This window comes from Heliconius melpomene, chromosome 17 (genome assembly GCF_056956725.1).
Source record: "Heliconius melpomene rosina isolate 202511_hmr_F chromosome 17, ASM5695672v1, whole genome shotgun sequence".
NCBI classification, from domain to species: domain Eukaryota; kingdom Metazoa; phylum Arthropoda; class Insecta; order Lepidoptera; family Nymphalidae; genus Heliconius; species Heliconius melpomene.
Genome location: NC_140405.1, coordinates 12,235,857 through 12,260,926, shown reverse-complemented (window position 1 = coordinate 12,260,926; position 25,070 = coordinate 12,235,857). Strand labels below are relative to the sequence as shown.

The 25,070-nt window shown below is 34.2% G+C and overlaps 2 protein-coding genes across 7 annotated transcripts; both read right to left on the bottom strand.

Annotated features, from left to right (window-relative positions):
- Positions 1-1,219: 1,219 nt before the first annotated feature.
- On the bottom strand, positions 1,220-8,979 carry LOC146530324 (uncharacterized). Of its 2 annotated transcripts, none has more exons than XM_085200891.1 (5): positions 8,687-8,979; positions 4,051-4,143; positions 3,563-3,645; positions 3,042-3,169; positions 1,220-2,904 (listed from the first exon to the last, which is right to left on the bottom strand). In XM_085200891.1, exons 1-5 carry the CDS (start codon positions 8,795-8,797, stop codon positions 2,768-2,770), a joined length of 552 nt encoding a protein of 183 aa, XP_085057017.1. In that variant the 5' UTR covers positions 8,798-8,979; the 3' UTR covers positions 1,220-2,767. The 2 variants fall into 2 exon arrangements, with proteins under 2 accessions (XP_085057017.1, XP_085057018.1); XM_085200892.1 differs by having other exon boundaries at positions 3,563-3,630; positions 8,687-8,978.
- A 4,431-nt stretch (positions 8,980-13,410) lies between these two features.
- LOC146530323 (uncharacterized) lies at positions 13,411-23,571 on the bottom strand. Of its 5 annotated transcripts, none has more exons than XM_085200820.1 (12): positions 23,340-23,571; positions 22,983-23,149; positions 22,049-22,852; positions 20,560-20,689; positions 19,811-19,878; positions 19,063-19,417; positions 18,631-18,890; positions 18,074-18,164; positions 17,451-17,589; positions 16,900-17,067; positions 16,096-16,307; positions 13,411-15,608 (listed from the first exon to the last, which is right to left on the bottom strand). In XM_085200820.1, exons 3-12 carry the CDS (start codon positions 22,830-22,832, stop codon positions 15,062-15,064), a joined length of 2,754 nt encoding a protein of 917 aa, XP_085056946.1. In that variant the 5' UTR covers positions 22,833-22,852; positions 22,983-23,149; positions 23,340-23,571; the 3' UTR covers positions 13,411-15,061. The 5 variants fall into 5 exon arrangements, with proteins under 5 accessions (XP_085056946.1, XP_085056943.1, XP_085056944.1 ...); XM_085200817.1 differs by having other exon boundaries at positions 22,049-22,839; XM_085200818.1 differs by lacking the exon at positions 22,983-23,149.
- Positions 23,572-25,070: the final 1,499 nt, after the last annotated feature.

The window sequence follows — 25,070 nt, the reverse complement described above, 5'->3', positions numbered from 1 at the left end:
GTACCAGGTGGTCGTCGATGCTCCTTTGGGGTCTTCTGACCACTGCCTGGTACGGAGTGTCGTGCCCGTTCAGCGCGGCAGTCGCAGAACACCCGCAACTCGTCGCGTTTGGCACTACAAGTCAGCAGATTGGGATGGGATGCGTACATTTTACTCATCTTATCCCTGGGGACCGGTTTGCTTCTCTTCTGATGATCCTAGTACCTGTGCCGCTGCTGTTGCCGACGTGGTTCTGCAGGGCATGGAACTTTACATTCCTAGCACTGTAGTGCCCATCGGTGGCAAGTCACAGCCTTGGTTTGATACGTCTTGCAAACTTGCTGCCCTTAGCAAACGCGAGGCATATCAAATCTGGGCCGAGGCACTGGTTACTAAGGATCCGAAGGTGAAAGCCTCAAAAAGAGAGTATAACCGGGCCTCTAGGTCCTTTAAGCGGCAAATTGCCAAAGCAAGGTCCCAGCATATCGCCAAAATCGGCGAGAAGCTTGAGAGCTACCCGTCCGGAACTCACCAGTTTTGGGCGCTCTCAAAGGCGGCACTCGGCAACTTCAGCCAGCCTTCGCTTCCGCCTTTACGCAAGGGGAATGACATCTTGGTCCATACGGCGAAGGAGAAAGCCGATCTCCTGGGCGCTCTCTTTGCCTCGAACTCGACTTTGGATGACCAAGGATCAACGCCACCGTCCATCCCGCGGTGCCAGAGCTCAATGCCTGAGGTTAAGTTCAACCAAAAAGCTGTAAGGCGAGCTCTGTCCTCTTTGGACATCCATAAGTCGAGCGGACCAGATGGCATCTCCCCCTTAGTGCTTCGTTCTTGTGCTCCTGAGCTGACACCGGTGCTAACGCGTTTGTTTCGGCACTCGTACTCAGTCGGCGTAGTCCCAGATTCATGGAAGAGCGCTCTTATCCACCCGATCCCGAAGAAGGGCGATGGATCCGATCCATCTAACTACAGGCCTATTGCCATCACCTCCCTACTCTCAAAAGTCATGGAGAGCATCATCAATAGCCAGCTCTTGGTTTATCTAGAGGATCACCGATTGATTAATGACCGTCAATATGGCTTCCGCCATGGTCGCTCAACCGGTGATCTTCTGGTTTACCTTACCCACCGTTGGGCTGCGGCTATTGAAAGCAAGGGAGAGGGCCTGGCAGTTAGTTTGGACATGGCGAAGGCCTTTGATCGAGTGTGGCATGGAGCGCTCCTTGCCAAACTTCCATCCTATGGGCTTCCCGAGAACTTATGCAGGTGGATCGCCAGCTTTCTCACTGGGCGCAGCATCAAGGTCGTTGTCGACGGTTTTTGCTCCAATCATATGCCCGTGAACGCTGGCGTTCCCCAAGGCTGCGTGCTGTCCCCCACGCTGTTTCTTCTGCATATCAATGACATGCTAGAAGATTCTAGCATTCATTGCTATGCAGATGACAGCACAGTGGACGCTGTTTACTCCGGCCGCGCAAGTCTTTCTCGGGAAAACGCTGAACAGTACCGAAATAAACTTGTGTCTTCTGTTGAGGCGTCCCTCGAGATTGTCTCTTCATGGGGTGAAAAGAACCTGGTCCAATTTAACCCCCTGAAGACACAGGTTTGCGCGTTAACCACTAAAAAAACCCCATTTATCGTATCGCCAGTCTTTCAGAATACTCCCCTTTTAGCCGCGCCCAGTATCAGCATATTGGGCCTTAATGTTTCGAGTGACTGCCAGTATCGCGATCATCTGGAAAGCAAGGCCATGTTGGCCTCGAAGAAACTAGGGGTCATCAATAGAGCGAGACGGTACTTCACGCCAAAACACCGATTGGCCCTATATAGGGCCCAGGTTCGGCCACACATGGAGTACTGTTCTCATCTCTGGGCTGGTGCACCCCAGTATCAGCTTGACCCATTTGATCGCATACAACGTAGAGCTGTTCGAATCATTAAGGACCCAGTAAGCTGTGAAAGGCTTGACACTTTGGCTCTGCGTAGAAACGTCTCCTCGCTGTGCGTTCTCTATCGCATTTTTCATGGTGAGTGTTCTGAAGAACTGTTCGACCTGTTACCTGCCGCCGAATTTTCCAACCGCACAGTACGTTACAAACTTAAATACCATCCACACCACCTGGATACGTGGCACTCCACTACTGTGCGGTTTCGTAGAAATTTCCTTCCACGCGCCACCGAACTGTGGAATGGCCTACCCGCGGCAGTGTTTCCAGGTCGGTACGATATGGGTACCTTCAAAAAGCGCGTCTATCTCCACCTTAAAGGCCGGCAACGCACCTGTAGCTCCTCCGGTGCTGCACGGGGTCGTGGGCGGCGGTGATCATCATCAGGTGACCCGAACGCTCGTTTGCCTTGTCCTTCTTCCATAAAAAAAAAAAAAAAAAATTTACCTTAACATAATTTATATATAAATATAGTCGTTGCCATCCGTGGCGCAGGAACACAAGCGTGTGATTGTAAACGCGACAGGTTGTGGGTGCGATACCTACTCAAGGTATATAACGCGACGGTTGCGGGTTCGATCCCCATTCGAGAAAGTGAAATATTTATTTACGTTTATATTTCCATTTCTTTGCTCTGGTGTCGAGGTAAAGCGCGGTGTTGATTTCTGCCACTCAACATGCAATGCCTCCAGAATTTGGCAGAAAGTGGGGCACAGAGTGTCTTAACACTAGGTTCCCTTTGCCTACTCTGCTGTGTGTGGGATACAGCGTGAAGCTGAGTAAAACATCCTATTAATTTATTATATATTTTTAATAACACATAATTTATTATCTATACATTAAGGGGTGGCCATCTTGGCAGCGGCTGCGGCGGCAACAGCGGCGGCCTTCTTCTTGACGGCGAGCGCTGTGCGTTGTTTCGCCGCGATTTTTGCTTTTTGACTTTTGGACAATTTTCTCTTTTTCTCGTTTGCAGCTGTAAAAGGAAACAGGTATATTATTTATTATTTTAAGAAAGTTAGACTATCGTAGGCTAGGGGGGGGGGGGGGGTGGATTTAACCTGTTATATGCGGGATACAGCGTGAAGCTAAAAAAACATGTTAATGTCTCACCTGCAGCCAATACTTGTCTATTAGATGCGGTCCGAGCGAGTTCACCGAGAGTGTTGGCGAGCGCGGAGCTGAACCTCGTGCAGTCCGTTCTTGATACTGTATGTACACGTAGCGCCAGTGTTGCCAATCTGAAATAGTATATCATCTAATAATCTAAAAAAAAACACACAATCAGAGAATAACGTATTAGATTAACACCAGCAAGCTTTTGTTTTGAACAGATATAGAGACCTAGACCTAACGATAACTGTAGCTGGTAACAAAAATGAAGCTCAAAAAGTTTTATAGCTCGTACCTATGCAAAAGCATAAAATAGAGGTATCTATTTATCTTGCAAAAATGTCTGGCACTTTATAAATATATTTTAGTTCACCTCATTATAATAGATATAGTGAACGGCAAAGACGCTCTGAACGAAAAGGACGTGGCATTAGACAGAGAGAGAGAGAGAGTTTGGGTAGGTGCTGCCAACTTTCTGAATTGAAAAAGGCGCTCAAAAAAAAGAATATTAGATACATTACCTTCCAGCCAGATCTTGTTGGTCTGCATCTAGGTCGCATGTAAGTGTCGCGTTCTTCTTACTCGTTATCTGCGACCAACGGTACTGTGTCAACATACGAGTAGTATATACAGATGTCATACAATAAATAAATATATTTTGTACAGTATTTACATATTTATACAACGGCGAAAATTAGCTAGATTATGATGTCATACAATATGTAAACAAATATACGTCATTTGTATGTCACACATGATGTGGATTAGCGTAGTGTTCTTAAGGACTTTTGCAGCTGTTGCTACCGTTTTTATTTGATTGAAATTTTGTATGACATCTGCCGCGTATCCGGAAAGTACCCTAGTACTTCCCATGAGTCTACACTTATAAATATTAACATGAGCTGAGAACTTACAATATAAATAAAGGAAAAAATTCGAAAAGTGAAAATGTATAGATATTTCATACTTATCTAAATTAAGTCAGTTAAAACTAACAACAATCATTTACCTTGTAAGACTGAGGACATATTCCAAACATGTACCGTTCGATAACTTGCTTCAGCTCGTCCGCAAAAATTAGCGCTGGACTGTCATTGTTAATCTGAAAAAAACCCCCTTTTTAGAAAACATATGAAAAAATAATTTTATTACATTCTTTATTATATACACTCCATCGCTCATTTTCCGTCGAATTTCCGAGACATTGTTAATTGAAGGAGATTAAAGCCTTTGCCTCGTTACCTGAACGAGAAAAATGAAAATATTAAATAATTAATTCCCCCGAATGGGAATCGACACCAAACCTGTCGCGTTTAGATTTACAACACATTTCTTCTCTAAATTCGAACACCCTACCAAAGAAAAGTGTAAACAAAACTATTGAAAGCAAAACATCGATACATTAATCCGCATTGGACTAACGCCAGGCGGTCAATATTATTCACAAGTGTTACGAAAACTCGAAACCATTTAGATTATTTTGGTTGATAAAACAAGCGGCTGATGCATTATGCTATACTAGTTGTTAAATGCGGCTTCGTCTGCGTGTTACGTCGACATAATTAGAAGGAAGAAGAGTCTTGAGAATATAGCCTATAGCTTCATACGTGAGAATATATTCCGCAAACCTAGTGTTAAGAATTGTTCCCCATTTTCCGTTGAATTATCGAGGAACTGCGTGTTGGTGGGAGTCACCGCCGCGCTTCGTCTCGTCAGAGCGAGGAAATGAAAATGTTAAATATTTTATTCCCCTGAGTGGGAATCGAATCGCACCATCGATCGTCGTGTTTCAGCGGCACCTTCACAATTTTTCAAGCACTGCTATATAATACGAGATACAGTGTGAAGGTAAAAAAATATATATTTACGAAACTGATTTAGAAATAGGTAAAATCCGTTCTTTAATGATTTATGATGTCTATTTTATTTTAAATTGATTTCAAGTTGTTGATTCATAATTTCAATGACTTCGAATGATTAATCAATTATTTATTTAAAGACTTTGACCTTGACCATTTGTGTAAATCAATGGCTGTAGGTTCGGACATGACTTAAGATTTTTTTTTAGTAACCTTTATTTCGTACATAATAGGGTGAGTAGAGGGAACCTGTGCACCTGAATCCTGATTTATTATTATTTTTCTGCTCTGGGTATAATATCGCAAAATTTCCTTCAGCTACTTAACACCCAATACCCGAAAACCCTGCCTACCCTGCTATATACGAGATACAGTGTCAATCTGCTTTTATTTTTCAAGATTTCTATAAAAAAAATCCATAGCAACAAAAATTATTAGCCACGAAATGCGTCATCAACTGATTTGCGACATTATAACGTGCATATTAAAATACATTTGTGTAATATGTAATTTTTAATAGGCGCGCCTCCACGTTCCGTTTTATAGCTTCCTTAGAAATTATTTCTTTACCTATATATTAATATTATAAAATTGAAAAATTTGATCACGCTAATCTCAGGAACTATTGGTTCGAATTGAAAATTTCTTTTTGTGTTGTGTTTGTAGTTTAGTTATCGAGGAATATTTTGATTTTTGTATAGTTCTGATGTAGGACGCTTTCTAATATCTACCTACCTTACTTCAGTGCGTGAAGGAATATGATTTAAAGGCTCGTCCTTTGACAAAAATCCTGTCAAGAGCAACTCGGACTCGCCCACCGAGAGTTACATGACAATTTTAAAATTGAAAATCAACTCATAAAAATTTACAAATTTAAGTTTGCATTAATTTTGTAACAAATAAACTATTATAAAAGTAAGCATTTTTGTATTGTCAGTTTTCACTTTCTGCCAAATTTCGTATTTGTAGGTCGAAGGAATTTGATTGATTACGTCTATTGAATATTAGTCATGGTCCTCAAGTTTGTTTGCGTGGACATTAAAAAGTAACACGAAAAAAGTTATTTTTTGTTCGTTCCTATAGGAATTTCGGAAAAATCTTTATGAATATTTATTCCCTTGGATAGAAGTCTAACCTTTATATACCTGTCAAATTTCAGCTTTTTAGCACCGGTAGTTTCACTCAGCAACGGAAGAGGTTTCTTTTTTATATATGTATAAAAGATAACATTTATATTATAGGTAATCACTCAAAAACTAAATAAGAAAATTCTCAGTAGGTATAAGCATCGTTAAAAACATTTCACTCCCAATCAAATCCACAGCGAGGATATATTCGCAACAAACGCGTGGGCGAAAAAGCACAACGTAAATAAGTTTATGCTAAATTTAATGGCCATCGATATATTTTTAGATTTATTTATAAATTTGATCTGGTTTTATATAGTTGAGATGTATTCTCATTTCCTTGCACTGACGAGCAAAGCATGGCAGTGAGTCACGGCTCACGGCAGTCAATATGCAATATCTCGAAACTTGGGGGGAGTTTGGGGAACGGAATGTCTTAACACTAGATTCCCTTTGTCTACCCAGCTACAGCTATTCCACATTAAGAGACCACATAAAAACTACTGTAAAACTACCACTGAAACCTAGGTATGCCACGTTAAGTGAGAAGTGGTAAGTGCGCGTTGGGCAACCACCAAGGATACCGCACCAATTTCATGAATGTAACTCATCGGGAAGTACTACTTATAAAATTTTTACAACTTTAAATTAGCAGGTGTATTCATTTTGTATGAAATGAAGTACAAATACTACTGTTTTTTTGTGATATACTGAGCAATTAAATCCTATAAAGGTTCCTTTTTTTTCCTTTGAGTTAGGGAACCCTAAAAACAAAAGATTTTTCTAGATATTTTCAATTTTAATTCCATCCAGGCCTTGGTGTGAAATATAAATTTTTGTTCGCAAATCTGGCACACTCGTCGGTCGTATATTTATGAATGTTTTTGACACACTCATAATATTAGCTCTAATAAATATGTAAGAATTGGTACTTATTACCACAATTTACTATAATGAAAAATTAAAATATTTTTTCATTGTTTTCTTTGGAATTTGCTTTTCTTATTTCTTCACACGTCTACATATTGTTGTGTGCAGAAAGAAATCTTCATATAATAGTAAATTTCATTTTTTTCATTTTAAAGCTCTTACGCTACTGAGTTACTGACAGACAATATACAATCGAAACTATTGCACAGCAGAGTAGGCAGAGGGAACCTAGGAACCTGGTTTTAAGCACTTTACCAGGACGAGGTAAAGAAAATACTAAATATTTCATGCCCATCTTCAGTGGAGATCGCAAATAGAAGAATAAATAGAAACAAATCTACAATCAAGACAGTGTTCCCTTTTCCACCAGAATTGCGACATTGAAGACGCTTTGAGTGGAGCTCGACGCCGCACTTTGGCTCACCAGAAAGAAAATATAATTCCCTTCAGTGGGTATTGAACCTACTATCGTCACGTTTAAAGTCCAAGCTGACCCACTGACCAACTATGATCTCAAGAAACCACACATTCTGCCAAATTATAAGAAGAAACAACATAAAATATAAGTAATTTGCCAACGTAGACTTATAAATGCTACAAAAATTATAAAAAGTTTGTAAGACTGACGCAGCTGTGACGACTTGTATTATTATAGAGCTGGGGTGGTGGGTAGAAAATATAATAGCGGGAATGTCACATTTTCTTTTTTAGGGTTCCTTACATCAACTCTATTATTTAGACAGCGATGTCTGTCTTTCCGTCTATCATGAAAAGTATTTTATATAGATAATGAAACGGAAACCTTCGTGCGCGAGAGGACAAAGGTTCAAATAAGCAAAAATCGATTGGTTCTAGAAAAATAAAAAGTAACATTTTTATACTTCATGCAGTGTCATAGTACGATTGACTGAGGGAACGTGGGAATCTAGTGTTAAGACACTCCGATCTAATCAAGACAATTTCATTGCCCACTTTCTGCCGAATTCTAAAGGCAAAAATGTAGGTTGGGAGAATCTGGTGTGGTGGTGAAATTCAATGCTATGCTTCTTATGCAAATGCTGCACTTCATCTATCAGAGCGGGGAAATGGAAACAATTATTTCCTTTGAGTAGACATCGAATCCAAAATGTTTACGAATTGATTGGAAAATAATAATATTTTGAGATTTCCATACCTTAAAAGAAAAAAATCAGAACGGTAGTCCGTCTGTCTGTTTATACGTTAGTTAAGTAAATAATCTGAAACATAGAATTTTATTGCTTTATCACTGAAAACATAAATACAAACTTATACTTGTGGTTCATTTCATACGGCCGCAAAATTTACATTGTCAACTTTTTTTTATAAGTCACGTTCCCATTGAACTACAATCGCGAAATTGGTACGGAACCATCGATGGGCGAGTCAGTCTCTAGTTTGACCTGTTTTTTTTTCACATAAAACAATACTTTTATGTTAAAACATTATTTGCATATAAAATGTTATATATTATTTTAAAATAAATAAGACCGCGTAGTGCAACTGCACAGCATCTAAATCTTAACGCGACAGTTGATCGATTCGATTCCTACTCGTGGCAATAAATTATTTTCATTTTCTCGCTCTCCAGAGACGTCAAAGCATGATGTTGAGAGCCGTCACAAGACCCGCAATGTCTAGAAAATTGGGTGGTGTGTCGGGAACGACGTTTCCTCTGCCTACCCAGCTATAGGTATAAAAAAAAACATACCATTTTATTTGCAGCCGACTTAACCTCATCACTTGCATTACTTTTGTCATCCTTAGCAAAAATTTCAACACATAAAATAAGTAGTACAAACACAAATAACTTTCGACACATTTTATTGAACACAGAATTTATTTTTTATTTATTACATAAAAATAATTATTTAACAAAAATGTTTAATATATATTTTTTAATTATAACAGTTTAATCACTGTGAAAGAAATTAAAAAGTTTGAATGTCAACTTTTGGCGGGAACGCTATCTGTCAAGCGCGGGGTGTTCCAGTATACTGGAGCGGGCAGACGGTGAGTCTTGAAATTCTAAGATTATACAAAGTTTTATTATAGAACTATATATTTATACTGAGACCGTCATGGCACAGCGGCACAGTGTGTTACTGTAAACACAACAATAGTTTTGGGTTCAATTTCCAATCGTTAGAATGATTTATTTTCATTTTGTCCTCTGCTCTGGTAACGAGACTTTCTATACTTAACTAGGAATTGTAAGTTAACTGCCCTACAGATACTTATATAAGTATTTCGTAGATTGAAATTAACATATGCCTTATTGATCAGAGCACTTAGACTAGGTTTGGACTAGGTACACAAGAGGCACAGGTTCAAATACTACTATGTTAAAATTTTATACGTTATTTTAAAAGTAGTAGGAGTTGAAAACAGTTGGTCGGCGTGCTTTGCTCGAAGCTATACATCAATATTTTGAATAAGCATAACACACCTAAGTGTAAATTTAAAGCGCGACGTTGAGTTCCGCCACACGACACATAATGTCTCCAATGAAAGAAACAACTAAATGACTCACGCGTAAATAGTTTGTAGATTTATTGCAATATTTATTGTTTAAACAAAAAAAATCAAACGCTAAAATGGTTTCATTTGTTTGCACATTAAATGTTATTGGCGTTTTAAGGCGCCTCGTGATTTATATGAAGTCTGTCTTTATAGTGTGTTTATTTTGAATAGTAAAAGATTATTGGTTAGTCGAACTTTACTTTCGAGTCCGTGGTTGCACAAGCGTGCGGCTGTAAACGCACAGTTGTAGGTTCGATTCCGAATCGAGAGAATGAATTATATTTATGTCCACGCTCTGCTTATAAGACTTTCCTCACTTAACACGAAGTCTTGAAAATTGTGCGGTGGATGGAACGTAGTGTCTTAACACTAAGTTAAATCTGTCCACTCTGCTACATGTGGGTAACAGAGTGAACTTTACTTTCAAGGTCGTCATAGCGCAAGGGCAGAAGCGTGGGATTGTAAAAGCGGTGGTTTTGGGTTCAATTTGAACTTGGTATTACATATCTACTTATTTAACACTTTTATTTTATCATTCTGGTAACGAGGCAAAGCGCGGCGTAGAGTCATTCGACACGCAATCCCTTAAGAATACCAAGGGGACGTTCCCTCTACGTTATGGGAGGGATACAGTGTGATCCAAAATTTAAAAAGAATAATCGGGATTTATCAATAAAAGTTTAAAAATCAACGCAAACAAATTAAGTTATTAAAATAGACGCCAAGTGAAGAAACGGGGTGTCCTAAGTCCTAACATTAGATTTCCTATGCATATCCTGCTATAGGTACACTAGCGTGAAACAGCGTGAAATTGAGAAATCAACAAGTTTAATAAATACCTATTCTATAATTTTGTTAGATGATCGATTCATCTTGAAATGTTTGTTTATACTTCAATTATGTATTTGGAATTGAACCAATTATCCTTTCAACTACTCTCTTCTAGAAATCGTGACGCAGTTTGTGTATTTTTGAATTGATTAGGTTTTCTTTTGAAGTGAGTGAAGCTAAAAAAGTATAGATATAGCAGCTTACCCTCCTATATCTATATTTTTTTCCCTCTGTAGGGGACTTTCCGCCAGGTTTAACCGACTTCAAAAAAGGAGATGGATGCATTACAGCTATACCTGGTGGGTACAATCAATCAAGAATTTAATAGGTGTTTTTCATCTATATGGTGTATTTTGCAAGTAACAGCGTAGTTCCAATTTTCGATCATTGCGTATTGAGGAAATGAAAATATTCCATCTCTCCTACCGGGAATGAAACCCGTGTCGCATTTATACTTTGTCGCATTTATAGGCTGCCTTTATCCATTGAAATATCAATACTTCATTAAAACAGTCCAGCTGTTCATTTTAAAACATTTTTAACGTGATTTACAAATATTTATGGATTAAACAACTATTTTAGTGTTACACTATAAATAAAATAAAATATATCACCGAGACCTACCACTGGCGTCATAGTTTGACAGCTTGCAATTTGGCGGGAAATTAATGATTGAAAAGCAAGATGGCGGCTTTGGTTATTTTGAGTGCTTACTTAAAAGTTATCTTTGATTACAATAATTTTATTAAGATATCTATCATAATAAGAGCGGCGTTGAGTTCCACCACTCAATTCGCAGGGACTCAAAAAATATGGCAGAGGCACAGAGAACGGAGTGTCTTAACACTTTTCCTGTGCCTAGTCTGCTATATGCGGGTTACAGAGGCGGGTTTTTTTTTCATATAGCCTTTCAGTATTGTCTAACAGTAAATCAGTAGTATTTTTCCACAGCTAAAACTATCCACGAAACTAAAATTACTGGAAGTTTTATGTAATTTTTTTTCTAAATCTATTTTTCTTTTTTTTATGTACAGAACATAAAAAAAAACATAAATAGATTTTTATTTCGTTCCCAAAAAATACGATCAATAAAATGGCGGTTCTGTCATAAAATTCATTTTAATCGATGTTCAATAGTTAATATCGTGTTTATTATATTTATTTTTTAGCTTCACGCTTTATCCGCACATAGCAGACCTTGTTTTAAGACCCTTCGATCCGTTTCCGGAGTAGAGTGGCAGAACTCAACGGGTATATTAAGTTTTGTAGATAAGATTAAACTTCTATAAAGACTGGTAGGTACTTTTAAAAGTAAAAGTATTTAAAAAGCCAAGTAATTTCAGGCCAGTCGTGGCGCAGGGGCACAAGTTGCGACAGGAGTTGTGGATTATGGAGAAAAATCAAATCTGCGCAGCCATTTACAGCTAACTTCAGGATGGCCACTGCTCGTTGACCGTACTGTAAGTTTAGTCATCAACCACAAAGTATATGTAGACATATGTTTATAACATCTCATTCTCTTGGCTATATTCCAGACTTCGCTAAATATTACATTATAAATTAAATGTTTCAAACAAAATTACTGTAATGGTTATAGTTTATTCTATTTAGAGCAGAGTGTGACTGTAAACGAGATGGTTGTAGATTCGATTCACATTCAGGAGAATTAATTTTTAATAATAAATTTCCCGAATAGTAATATGCGGCGTTGTTTTCCGACACACATCAAGCAATGTCCGATAGTAGTAGTCCATAAACTTTAAAAAAAACGATTATATATTTATTTATAGAAAAACTGAAAATATATGTCAAAATTGTCAATTTTTAAATACTTTTTTTAGCTTGACGCCGTATGGTGCACATAGTAGGGTAGGCAGATTGAATCTGGGAAACTAGCGTTAAGACTACTTTCGTTCTCCACTTATCGCCGTATTTCTAAATTCTGGAGGCATTGCATGTAAGGTAAGTGGTGAAACTCAACACATCGAGTTCTCTTGTAACGAATATGATGAAATGAAATGATTCGAATTCTCGAGAATCGAACTCTCAACTGACGCGACCCTAGGCCGTTGCGCCACGAAGGCCTCTTCAATGAACTTATGGAGTACCTATCTCTAACACTAGTTTCCATCTCCTCGGGGAAGTTTAGTCATATTACGTTACAAATAATTTCTATGTTAGTGTTTTATCATCGAAGGAATCTTTATATTATAAATGTGAATGTTTGTGAGGATGGATATTTGTTCCACTTTTACGCGAAATTTACAGAACGCATTTAGATTAAACTTTACAGTAAAAAGTACATCAAAATAGCCCATACTAAAATATAATCATTAGTTTATTTGGGTATAGTATAAAAAATGAGCGAAGCTGCGTTTGGGTCTCTAGTTTTTTTATGTAAGTTATTCTTGGTTTGTTTATATAAAATAAGAGAGTTAGAGGTCGTTTTAATTTCGTCAGTGTCAGACGTCAACGTCGGAAGTTATCACTTCTGTTCCCGGTCAGAGTAACATTTTGAAAGGTTATCAGTTTAATGCACTTTCTATAATGTTTTTACATATTTTTTCCGTGTTTAGTAGGGTATGCAGGGGGAAACTAGTGTTAAGACACTCCGCCCTCCGGTTTTTGTCCAATTTCAGAGATATTGCGTATTATTGGCGGTACTTAACGCCGCATTATTCTGTGGTAAATTTTAATGTATTTGAAGGAATGTAACAGTAGAAACTGTCAAAAATTGAAAGTAAAATTTTATGAGGTTAAAAAACCGATTTGATTTAACGAATTGTTATAATCGCCGTGGAATTAAATATTAAGAGATTCTTAAAAGTACATATTTTAATGTTAACTTTCAGCTTAATAAAGCTGTAAATTTGGTTAAACGTCTAATCCCAGGAACTACTGGTTCCAATAAAAAATATTTTTGTTTGATAGTTAATCAAGAAAGACTAAAGTAGTATTTTACGTAACGTTAATTGTTTCAATACAACCCATCGTACCTGTCATAGCCTATTTGACCACCAATACGATTCCTTTTCTGCAATGAAAGCCTAACAAGTTATATTCGCAATAAAAGTACAAGAATAAATCAAAACTTATTTTTATTCCATATATTCTTTTATACAAAATCAACAATGTCAAGAAAATTTACAAGTAAAATGGTCACAATTGTGATTATTGCTCACACCAACCGTTGTTTTAAAAATTGTAAAATAAAAAATCAACTATGGCTTCGAATCTTGGACTTTCCATCCAGCAACATATTATTCTCCTAAACTTATTATTATCTAGATTTTAAAAAATGCACCGTTCATTAAAAAAAAAAACAATATTATTGATATAACTATTAACAGTTAAAAGCTGAACTAATTTTAAAAATATTTTCTAGAAAAGATTGTAAAAATCTTTTTCAGAAATTTTTCAAACATGAAAATAATTATCATGAAAAAAAATCTCAACCATAAAAATATCTAAATTGACTATAAAACCTTTTAAAATGTTGGTATTTTTTTTATTATTTTCATAAATTCAATATTTGAAAACAATATATTTTTTAAGTATAATAAAAAAACACATTAATAAAAATAAAATATTTCACCAACACCTTGTGATGTAAAAGCAATTCTACTCTTAATACTAACTTTTAAAATAAAAAAAACCACAACTGCCAAAAATTTAAGACGTTGATTTTATATATTTTTTTTATTTTAAAAACTAACATATCCATAACCATATCTATTCTATTTATTATAAAAAAAAACTATAAACCCGCATAGTGGTACCCTTTTTCTTAGTTTATCTACAAATTAAAATTTCATTCATAATCTATAAAAATTATTCATTTTAACTTCATTCACATTTAATATATTCATAAAAAAATATAATAACGAAACCATTAAATAATAAATATTTCTATAACTCTCGAGGCACATTGGGACACCGAATGTGAATGCGGACGTTGTAGATTCGATTCCCACTTGGGGAAATTGTTTCTGAAAATGAAAATGTTTTTCATTTCATTCGGAGTTTTTTTAATGGGCACAGAGTGTTTTAACACTAGGTTCCCAGGACTCCTTCCTTTCTTCCGCCTACCTCGCTATGTGCGAGATACGACGTGAAGGTAAATAAAAGTGGTCCGAAAAGTGGAGAACAGAGTACCTTGATACAATGTTCTCTAAGACTGTTAAACTTGGTTTTCGTTATTATATTATTTTTTTTATTAAAAATTTATAATAACATATGCAATTCTAAGATCTTTCAATCAAAAACTTCATCTTGAAAAATTATATACAAATTCAATACTCTATGAATTACGTAAGTTCACCTTTTTAAAAAATTACACATATATACAGAAAATACCAAAGAGATATAAAATAAATCACAATTCTTTTGTTATCACTTATATAACGATAGCCCCTCATAAAATTTCTACTAACATTTCAAATTTTGAATATTACAATAGAAAAAAAAACATTACAGATAATATAAACACACAATTATGTTTTTTTTTTAAATTTTGAAAAAAATCACTTCCAATATTTAAAATTTTGGAAATCTACTATTTTTTTTTAATTTTTTAAATGGGCTTAGAAAAAAACTTGTAACAAATTGACATTGATATTTTGTCAACCCCGTATACGTTTTTAAATGCTTTACCACACTTAAATTTACAAAACGATAATCCATGATAAATTTCTAAATAATTTTTAAAATTTTTCAAAACTTACTCAATTGTTCATTCGTTAACCAACGGAACTGTAAACTCATAACGCTTATCCATTCTGAAATTATAATCTTGCGTACCATGTATGGTTCTAACATGAATCCTCAAATAGCTGGGCCTTGTAAAGAACTTATAACAAATGTGGCATTGATATTTCTTCAACCCCGTATGCGTTTCCAAATGTCTCTTTAACTTTCCCCGGGTTATGAACCCCTTACCACATTGCTGACAAATAAACGGTTTCTCTTTAGTATGAGTGAAACTATGTAATTTCAGATAATAGTGTAATTTGAATCCTTTATTACAAATTTTACATATATGTTTTTTTTCTTCGATTTTCTCGTTATCTTCTATGGCGATTTTCGAGCCGTGGCTTTTTAAATGTTCTTCTAAATAGTAAAAATGTTGGAACATTTCTCCACATATGTTGCATACGCGACTTCGCTCGTCAGAAGGCACTATTTCAGTTAGGGAGGTCGATGTATCTGACTTTTTGGGTATTTTACGAGCATTTTGTAACACCATCGCTAGTATTTCGTTTCGATTTTCCTCTTGTATTCTGTGAATTAAATCGAATAAAATATCATAAATATATTGGTTTGCTATGATTAATACATTTATGATAGAATAATAAATTAAACAAAACATATAAAAAAAAAATTCCAATACAAATTGAGATTTTTTTATAATTTTTCTATAATATTTAGAAATCATTTTATCTTTTTAATAATATATGTATTCACAATTAGCATTTAAATAATCTGCATCTATTAAAATATAACGCAAATGAAATTGATTTGAAAATGACTCAATAAAAGCTTTATATGAGATCAAAAGTCATATTAACAGGAGTGGGGGAATATATCGAACCCACAAACAGTCGTGTTTACAATCTTACTTTCTACTTTGTTTTTTATTGTTAATTAATTTCATGTACCCATTCGTTACAAAAAAGTACAATGTGAAACTGACCTTAGAGCTAATCTTTTCTTATTTATTTCTTAGTGTACTAATGACCATCAAAAAAAAATAAAAAATCTACTCACAGCCCCTCCTTCTGATGAGTATTCAAGTGCATTTGCACATGATATTTCGTGTTAAACATATGCGCACAGACAGGACACTCGTATCTAAGTATAAATTTATCAACTTTATGTGATATTATGTGCCTTTGCAATTTGTTCTGTGCGTTGAAAGATTTTGTGCATATGTCACATATGAACTCTTTGTCGGGCTTGTGATTTTTTCTATGGTATATCTGCGGGAAGAAATAAAAAAAATATATTTTTTTATTTGAGATATCAATGTTTGCTTATATTACTTTTTGGAAAAGTTAAAAAAAAATCTCGTTTTTTACCTTCACGCTGTATCCCGCACATAGCAGGGTACGGAACTGGGAGTTTAGTATTAAAACACTACGTTATTAAGAACTAATTTAAATTTGTTAATAATTCCAAACTCACACACCGAGTGCTCGAGGCATTTATAAATTTGAATTTTTTTTGTGTATATAATTTAGTTATATAACAATAACATTTAGCATACGAAGCCGCATTTGGATCGCTACTAGTTATAATTTTCCAACTTCAGCTTGCTTAGCTCGTTGTAGTGACAAAACAAAATAAACTATTCAAAGGACAACACACAACACAACACAATATCACTATATTACAAAATTAGAAAAAATAACGCGTACGAAACTTTTTTACACAATAAAAAGGATCCATTGAAATTTTATTATTAAAAAAAAAAACATTCCAAGATATTGGTGATAAGTAAGCAATCACCCGTCATCCGTCATCAAACAAAATATTTTTGAATACTAATAATAATTATAAAAAAATACATACCATAGTCTCACGTTTCTTATAATTTTTCCCACATATAGTGCACAAGTACGGCTTTGGTCCCTCGTGGGTGGCTTCATGAGTTTTAAGTGCAGCTTCATTTTCTAACTCGGTGAGGCAAAAATTACATTTGTATTTTCTTTCTTCACCCTCGTGACAGTTTTTGTGTACCTTTTACGAGAAATAATAAATTAAAATATAAGGTTTTTTTTATCTACACGCTATATCCCGCATATATCAGCGTAGGCATAGGGAACTAAGTGATAAGCACTTCGTTCCCATGCACTGTTCACATTTTCGAGACATTGATTGTTGACTGGCCGCAACGCCGCCGTTCGCCTTGTTAGCAGAGCAAGGATATATCAAATAACTCATTCCCCGTGAGAATCGAGTTCACAACCGTCGCGTTTACAGTCACACGATTTCCTGCTGCAACTAGCTGATATCTAAAATGTATAATTTTGAAAATATGTAACAAATTATTACTTTTTTTATGCGGGATAAAGCGTGAAACTAAAAATATATAAAATAATAAATATAATAATACAAATTACCTGTAAAGTTTCCAAATGCAAGAATCGTTTGTGGCAAAATTCACAGGCATGAGGTCGTTTTTGATACATTTTCTTCTTCTTCTCCGTGTTCTTTGGTTTTTTGGAGAACTTCGCTAGGGCTTCCTTCATTTTTTGTAACCTTTTTAATAATATAAACACGGTAAATGAAATCTATTTGCATTCAATAACTATTGTTCACTTTACTACACATTTTAAGAAAATCTTTAACTATTTTTTTTATTTATAACAATACTATCATTATTAAAATATATATATATATACATTTTTCATATAATTTAAACATATAGAATAAGTTATATATTTTTTTACATTTTTAAAGTGTTACTCCTCACTTCAGAAAGAAAAATACTATTCTATAAATTTCACTACATTCATTTTTTAGCTTCAGAACGAACCTGGGAACCTAGTGTTAAAGACACTCTATTCCCCATTAAAATACTTCCGGACACTAGAATGGCGGGACTCATCGCCGCGTCTTGCCTCGTTCCCAGAGTGAAGAAATGAAAATATTAAATATTTCGCACGCTTGTGTAGTATAAATCCCTCTACGTAATTTTTTTTATATATTTTCTAAAAAACTATAATTCTCTTGTAATACTCACGGTTTCTTATCATCGGGGTCATCATCATCGTCGTCGCCATCTTTTTCTAATTCCGATTTTATTTCTTCCTTTTCCGGTTTTATTCCATCTTCTGTAATCAAAAATATACATTGCAATAAAAATAAATATTTTTCAAAGTCAAACTGTAAATGTGAAATTTAAGAAAAATGATTATGTTTGAATCTCGTGTCTAATAGACAAAGCGCGGCGTTGAGTTCCGCCATTTGACACACAATGTCTTAAGCTTGAATTTCGGTATTTACGGTTTGAGTGGGGAACATAATGTCTTGACAACTAGGTTTTCGGTATGCAGCGTGAAGCTAAAAATATATAAAATAAAATAATGTTTTTTCTTCAATTATATTGTGTAAGTAATAACTATAAGCCAATTAATTTTGCATCATTTCATAGAATCGATTAATAGTAGCTTATATTTCAAAGATACTGTGATTTTTTGGTATCTTTTTTTTTCATAAGAACTCACAACTTTATACCGAATACATTTCATTTAACCATTCTAAATATCGATTATCGCCAAAAAAAGCACTTTTTCTCACCATCCCACGACTCAGGGTGAGTCAACACGTGTCTATGCATCTTACTGCTCGTAATGAATCCCGCGTTACATATATAGCATTTGAAGGGCCTCTCCCCAGTGTGCGTCCTCATATGAACCCTCATGTAGGAGACCGTGGACACTCTCTTGCCACATTGTGGACAGTTTAGTTTGTCCTGCTTTTGTTGGGGAGACGGTGGGGTTTCGATTTTAGGTGTGGAAGCCCACGTGTTTGATGGGAAATAGTCGTCGTCTGACTGGCTGAAATGCAATTAAAATTAAGTTATTAATACGAATATTATGTTTTAAGTAATTAGATTTTTGCTGTATCTTGCATATAGCAGGGTGCAGGCAACATAATGTTAAGACATTCCGTAAAATAAAAAAAATAAAATTCCAAAAAAGAATTGAACCCACAACTATAGCAACTTACATATCATCCTCCATTTTCATATCATCTTCCTCTTTCACATCATCCTCCTCTTTCATATTATCCTCTTCTTTCACATCATCCTCTTCTTTAACCACATCTATTTTTATATCAGCTTTATTTTCATCGTGATCATCATTAAAAACTTCATTAATTACATCATTATCGTCATAAGTATCATTCTCTTCCTTAACTTCTATATTCATATCGACTTTGACTTCTTCTATTTGTATATTAAATTCTTTATTAGTATTATTTTCAGCCCAAACATCTTCTGTTTTTTTTTCCGCTTCTTTCTCTTTCTTTTCACGCATTTGTTCTTCTAATTCTTTTAAATATGGCAGTATTGCGTTGTAATCTGGAATTTTTATGAGTAATTTAAAATTAGTTTAATTAAAAAAAAAATAATCTATATATATAAAATCGAAAGGTCACTCACTCATCACGAAATCTCAGAAACTACAAGTGCTAGGAATCTCAAATTTTGCGTAGGAGTTACTTATAGGACGTAGGTGCTCGCTAAGACGGGAATTTACAATATTCGACTTCTAAGGAGTTGTTTTTGGGGTCGAAAGTTTGTATGAAACTTCGTTACTACAAATGCTAGGAGTCTCAAATTTTGCATAACGTCACTAGGACGTAGCCATGGAGACAGAAATTAATAATAACATAGTTCACGCGGGTGAAACCGCGAGCGGGCCGCTAGTAATAATATATAAATGTTACATTTTTTTCATCTTACTGAACTTACCATACGGTTCTCCTTCTAATTTATCATCCGGATGTTTTTTATCAAAATGTCGTGTTAAGAATTCGAATCTGTAAAACGGTATTTTTATTTAAATAATTGTAAAAGTTTATACAAATGATTATGAAAAAATCTTCTATGGGGATATGTATAACATTGTATTTTTTTTAGCTTCACGTTGTGTCCCGCACAGAGCAGGGTAGGCAAAGGGAACCTAGACACTCCCTTCCTATAAGACTAAGATTAACTTACTAAGATTATTGAGGCGTGATATGTTGCGAGGGAACTCAACGCCGCACTTGTCTCGTTACCAAACCGAGGAAATGAAAATATTAAATATATATATTGGCCTCCATATTTTTTAATAAAACCTTAAAAGATATTTATTCAAAACTGTAACAGTAACAATATCGTGGGCGTCATTGTACAACCTTCGTATTGCAAAAATATGTTTTTAAAGTAATGTGAATACTTCAAAATGGTACCTACTACATATTTGTAGTGTTTTATCGATCCGCCATGCGTACGAGCTAATCATCATATATATATTAAATATTATATAATATATTAAAGTAATCATTTTAAAGATTAACCTTTTTTTTAAAATTTACAAGCAATAGTAGCAGTTACAAGTTAATAAGGCCGACGTTATGTGCTAATAATATCAATAATTTATATTAACAAAAGATAAAACAAAAATCTTCTAACAACCATAATTTTTTTTAAAAAGAAAAACGATGCAAAAAACTTACCTAGAAAAATACCTATAACATATCCTACATTGATATCTTATTTCTAAATGAAATCTTTTATTATGGCGTCCTAATTTACTTGCAGTTATAAAACATTGTCCACAGCTGGGACATGTGTACGGTTTTTCATCTGGAAAATAAAAGAAAACATTGTTGCTTCACTCTATATCCTGTATATAGCAGAATAGGCACAGGGAAACTAGTGTTAAGACACTCCGTTCCTCACGCACTTTACAATTTTTGAGGTATTGCATTTTGGGTCGTGAAAATCATCACCGCACTTTATATTGTTACCAGAACTAGGAAATGAATATAATTCATTCTCTCGAGTAGAAATCGAACCTACAACTGTCGGGTTCGACGCCGCTGCACCAAGACGGACACAATTTTTTTTTGAAATAAAAGGAAAATCAGAAGCTTTATAGGATTACTTTGTCATCAGTCAAACCCTTTCCTCTCTATGTGGAGGTATTAAGTTGAAATTAATATGAAACTTATAATTGTATTCTTTTCATACATGATGAGCGCACAAGCGCCCGCAAACTTCTGTTTGTGAATTTTCATAACTTGTTATAGTCGTACTTCCTGTTGACCTACAATCGTGAAATTGGTACGGAACCCTCGGTGCGCCATTTTAAGTGGCACTTGACCGGTATTTTCTTCATTTTTTGCGTTTCTCGCATATAACAGGGCAGGCAAGAAAAATTTTGTATTAAAATATTATATTCTTTGTATTCTGCTTATTTATAGCTAGCTACTAACGCGCGGCATAGCACACTTAGTTATTGTTTTATTATAGTCAAATTATACAAAATGCTTATATATATTATATATATATATATATATCATTTTCTAATGCGGTGCTAAGGTCCGCCATTTAATATGCAATGTCTGTGATAGCTCACTTAGCAATAGGGCCACCTATTATGCTATCTTACAAATACTTATGACCATTAATATATATCATTACAATGAACAATAATAATTAATTACAATAAAGTGTATTTTTAAATCAAATACAATCAGCTTCACGCTGTATCCCGCACACTACAAGGCAGTCAGAGGGAACCTACTGAAAAGACACTCCATTCACTCCTCCACGGACTTTCAGTCGAATTTAGGAGGCATTGTGTGTTGACTGACGAAACTACGCCGTGCATTGCCTTGACCCCAGAGGGAAGAAATGGAAATATGAATTTAAAATTTAATTTAATTAATAAAAATTTTAAATAAATATTTCATATCCTCGAGTGGGGAACGAATCCACAACCAGTCGCGCTTATAGTCACATTTTGTGCCCATGTGCCATGACAGTTAAAATTTAACCTATATGTTGTTTCAAAATCTGTTGTGTAGGCTATATTATTCAAGTTTTATTAAAATCAGGTTAGTTGATTTTGCCTGAAAAAATTTTGTTCCTCATTTATATCCATCTTCACAGCCTTACACATTTATTATTTCAGTATTTAATAGCAAAAAATATACATACCTGTATGGGATCTAACATGAAGTTTCAAATAATAACTTAGAGTAAATTGCTTTTGACATGCAAAACATTTATATATTTTCTGTAATTCATCATCTTTCACCTTATCCGTTGCTTTTGTGTTATCTGTGACTTTTTTTTTATCTGTTTTAATATCTATTTTATTTTCCTTCAAACTTTGATTATCTGATTCACCATTATTTATGAATTCTGTAGCTTTTTTATTACCTATATAGCCATCTTCAGGTTTTATTTCAATTTCTAAATCAATTTCAGTTTTAATTGTTTTCTTTAATTTCTTATTTTTCTTCATTTCCTTCTTTAATTTCCGTTTTTTCATTTGGTTCTTAATTCTTAAATCGTAACTGGTTACCCTTTCTTTATGTATAAGAACATGAGTATCTAATTCATGTAATGTTTGATACGATAAATTGCACAGAGCACAACCATAAAATGGAAAATCCTTTTCTGTTATTTTTTCAGAAAAATATTTACTTCGTTCTTTTTTAATCTTTTGTTTACCAATATTTGGTATTGATATATCTTTATTATCTGTTTTTTTGACATCATTTTTGTTTATTTCACTATTTTCATTATTTGTATTTTCTTGTGAGTTTTTCATATTAGATTGGGGTTTGTTATAATAATTATAAGCATTTTGATATTGTTCTACGTTAACCGTATATGGGTAATGCAAGTTATCATAACTCTCAAAATTGTGGAAATTATTTAAACTATATTGTGATTGTGAACTTAAAGGATCCACTTCTGTTGCATTGCTGTTCATTTTTAACCTGTAACAAATACCTACACAATAATTTCTAAAAAAACATATAGTAGTTGGGATAAGTAGTAGAGATATTGGATATGGAGTGACAGAACTTAACATTAAACTTTATCTTCTAACCAGATTCAGGAAAATGATAATAAATCTTACCCGCAAGTAGGAATCGAACCACAACCGTTCGTTCGTTCGTAGTCAGACAAAGTGTCACTGTGTCACAACAACCTTAATTTTTGTATTAATATTATAATCTTGTTATATTAATTATTACAAAATAAAAATTAAAAATCACTTAACAATTCACAATAATGTACACCTTGCTTACATATTAACAAAAGAATGACAACTACAACAATTTTAGTATCAAAACAAACAAATTAAACTTAAATTTTAAGTAATTTCAAAGTTATATTGAATGAAAAGAGCAATTTTTCCAATTTAGATAGGTAGAAGGTTGACAGCCTAGTACAATTGCGTCAAGTAAAAATTAATCGATATGAAAAAAAACACCTTTTGAACGACGGCCGTCAGAAAAAAAGAAGTTTTCGTCAACACACAGTTTTTTACACAGGAACAAGCATTTTTAATATAAAATTAATTGATTTTTAATTTATATATAAGAAAAAGATATATTTAAAGTATTTTTAAATTGTTATAATAATAAGAGCTATTTTTTTCTTTAAAAACTGAATGATAATAAAACACTGTTCACATTTTTTTCTCGCGTGACTGGACTTTGGTGGCTGTTGGTGCTGCCATGTAGAGAGAATCTTTACCCTATATTTTATTTTAATTTTATTATCAATATTTTTTTTGTGAAAGTTATAAAACTGATTTTATAACATTCTAAGGCTTTGTTCTCCAACTATATTTTTCAGAAAAAATATCTTATAAGTACTTTTTGGGATTTACTTAAACACAATGGCCAGTGGAATAGAGACCAGTCGTAACTTCATTTTGTCGTGTTACCATAGCGAGTAAATGAAAATAATTAGTTCCCCAAAATGACTATAGGAACCCACATCCGTTGCGCTTAGAGTCCACCGCTGTGCCATGACGGCCTGAATATTGAAAAATGCTTAAAATAATATTAATGTTCCTTTCAATATAAATAAATAGAAAATTGAACGTATTTACCCTTGAAGATAATTAAATTTATTAGAATGGCAATTTTAAATAATGTATGTCAAGTATGTTACGTTCAGAAATGTCATTCGAACAAATGCTTTTCATGCATTTATAAAATTAGTAAAAAAATATTTATATGGTAACTAATATTATTATTACAATATATTCTATTAACTTAAATAAATATGGAGTTACTTTTTTATTTACGCGTGGTCAAATTAAAACAATTATAACTGATTTCGATAACTTAAGTTGACTTGTGACTATGTAATAAAATCTAATATACTGTAACCACTTGTAATAATAATTGTATCCTCATAAAACTTGATAGTTAAACGTAGTATAGTATGGTAAATATGAGGCCAGTCGTGGCGCAGGGGCACAATGTGTGCTGCAAAATCGACTGTTTGTGGGTTCGATCCCCAGTCGAGGAAAGAAAATATTTATATATGGTAAATATCATTTCCTCAAAAATTGTACATATACGTAATAGACGGAGATTCCAAGGCTTCCAGACCTTCGTCATTTTAGCGAAGCTGAAATTTTGAGGATTAATAGTCTAAGATAAAACCGAATGGAATAAAATATAATATTTAATAAGTATTACATAGGTTACGTAAATATTTTAGAATAATATAATAAAATCAAGCCCAAGCAATATAAATAACATTTATTTAGCTTCACGCTATATACGATATATATATCTACCTACCTAGAACCTAATATTAAGACATTCCGTTTCCCACGCAACGCCCAATTTTCGTGAGATGGCGTGAGTGGCGGAACTTAACGTCGCACTATTATATGTCTTGTTATCATACCGATAAAAGAAAAATAATTTATTCCCCGAGTAGGAATCGAACCCACAACCCACGTACTGTGGGAGACGCTGTGTATGTTTAACTACCTCTTATATCGATTACGTACAAACTTACGTAAAAGGTGTTAGAATAAAACATAATCTAATTATAATAATCTTTAAGTATTTATTGTATATTCTAGAATAATATTCGATATGTCCATGTGTATGGAGAAAGAACTAAAAACAACAAGTGTGAGTTCTGTACTAATTTCATGATTGTGAACTTAGTACAGAATTCACACTGTTCTAAC

Bases quoted from the DNA above. Each gene is read 5' to 3' on its own strand.
- LOC146530324 (XM_085200891.1), bottom strand. From the start codon at position 8,797: ATGTGTCGAAAGTTATTTGTGTTTGTACTACTTATTTTATGTGTTGAA. The intron at 3,646-4,050 runs GTAAATGATTGT...ATGTTGACACAG, and splicing joins TATGTCCTCAGTCTTACAAG to TACCGTTGGTCGCAGATAAC. The intron at 2,905-3,041 runs GTGAGACATTAA...TTCCTTTTACAG, and splicing joins TAGACAAGTATTGGCTGCAG to CTGCAAACGAGAAAAAGAGA.
- LOC146530323 (XM_085200820.1), bottom strand. From the start codon at position 22,832: ATGAACAGCAATGCAACAGAAGTGGATCCTTTAAGTTCACAATCACAA. The intron at 19,418-19,810 runs GTAAGTTCAGTA...TAAAAATTCCAG, and splicing joins ATTAGAAGGAGAACCGTATG to ATTACAACGCAATACTGCCA. The intron at 18,165-18,630 runs GTGAGAAAAAGT...TTTTGATTACAG, and splicing joins TCACCCTGAGTCGTGGGATG to AAGATGGAATAAAACCGGAA.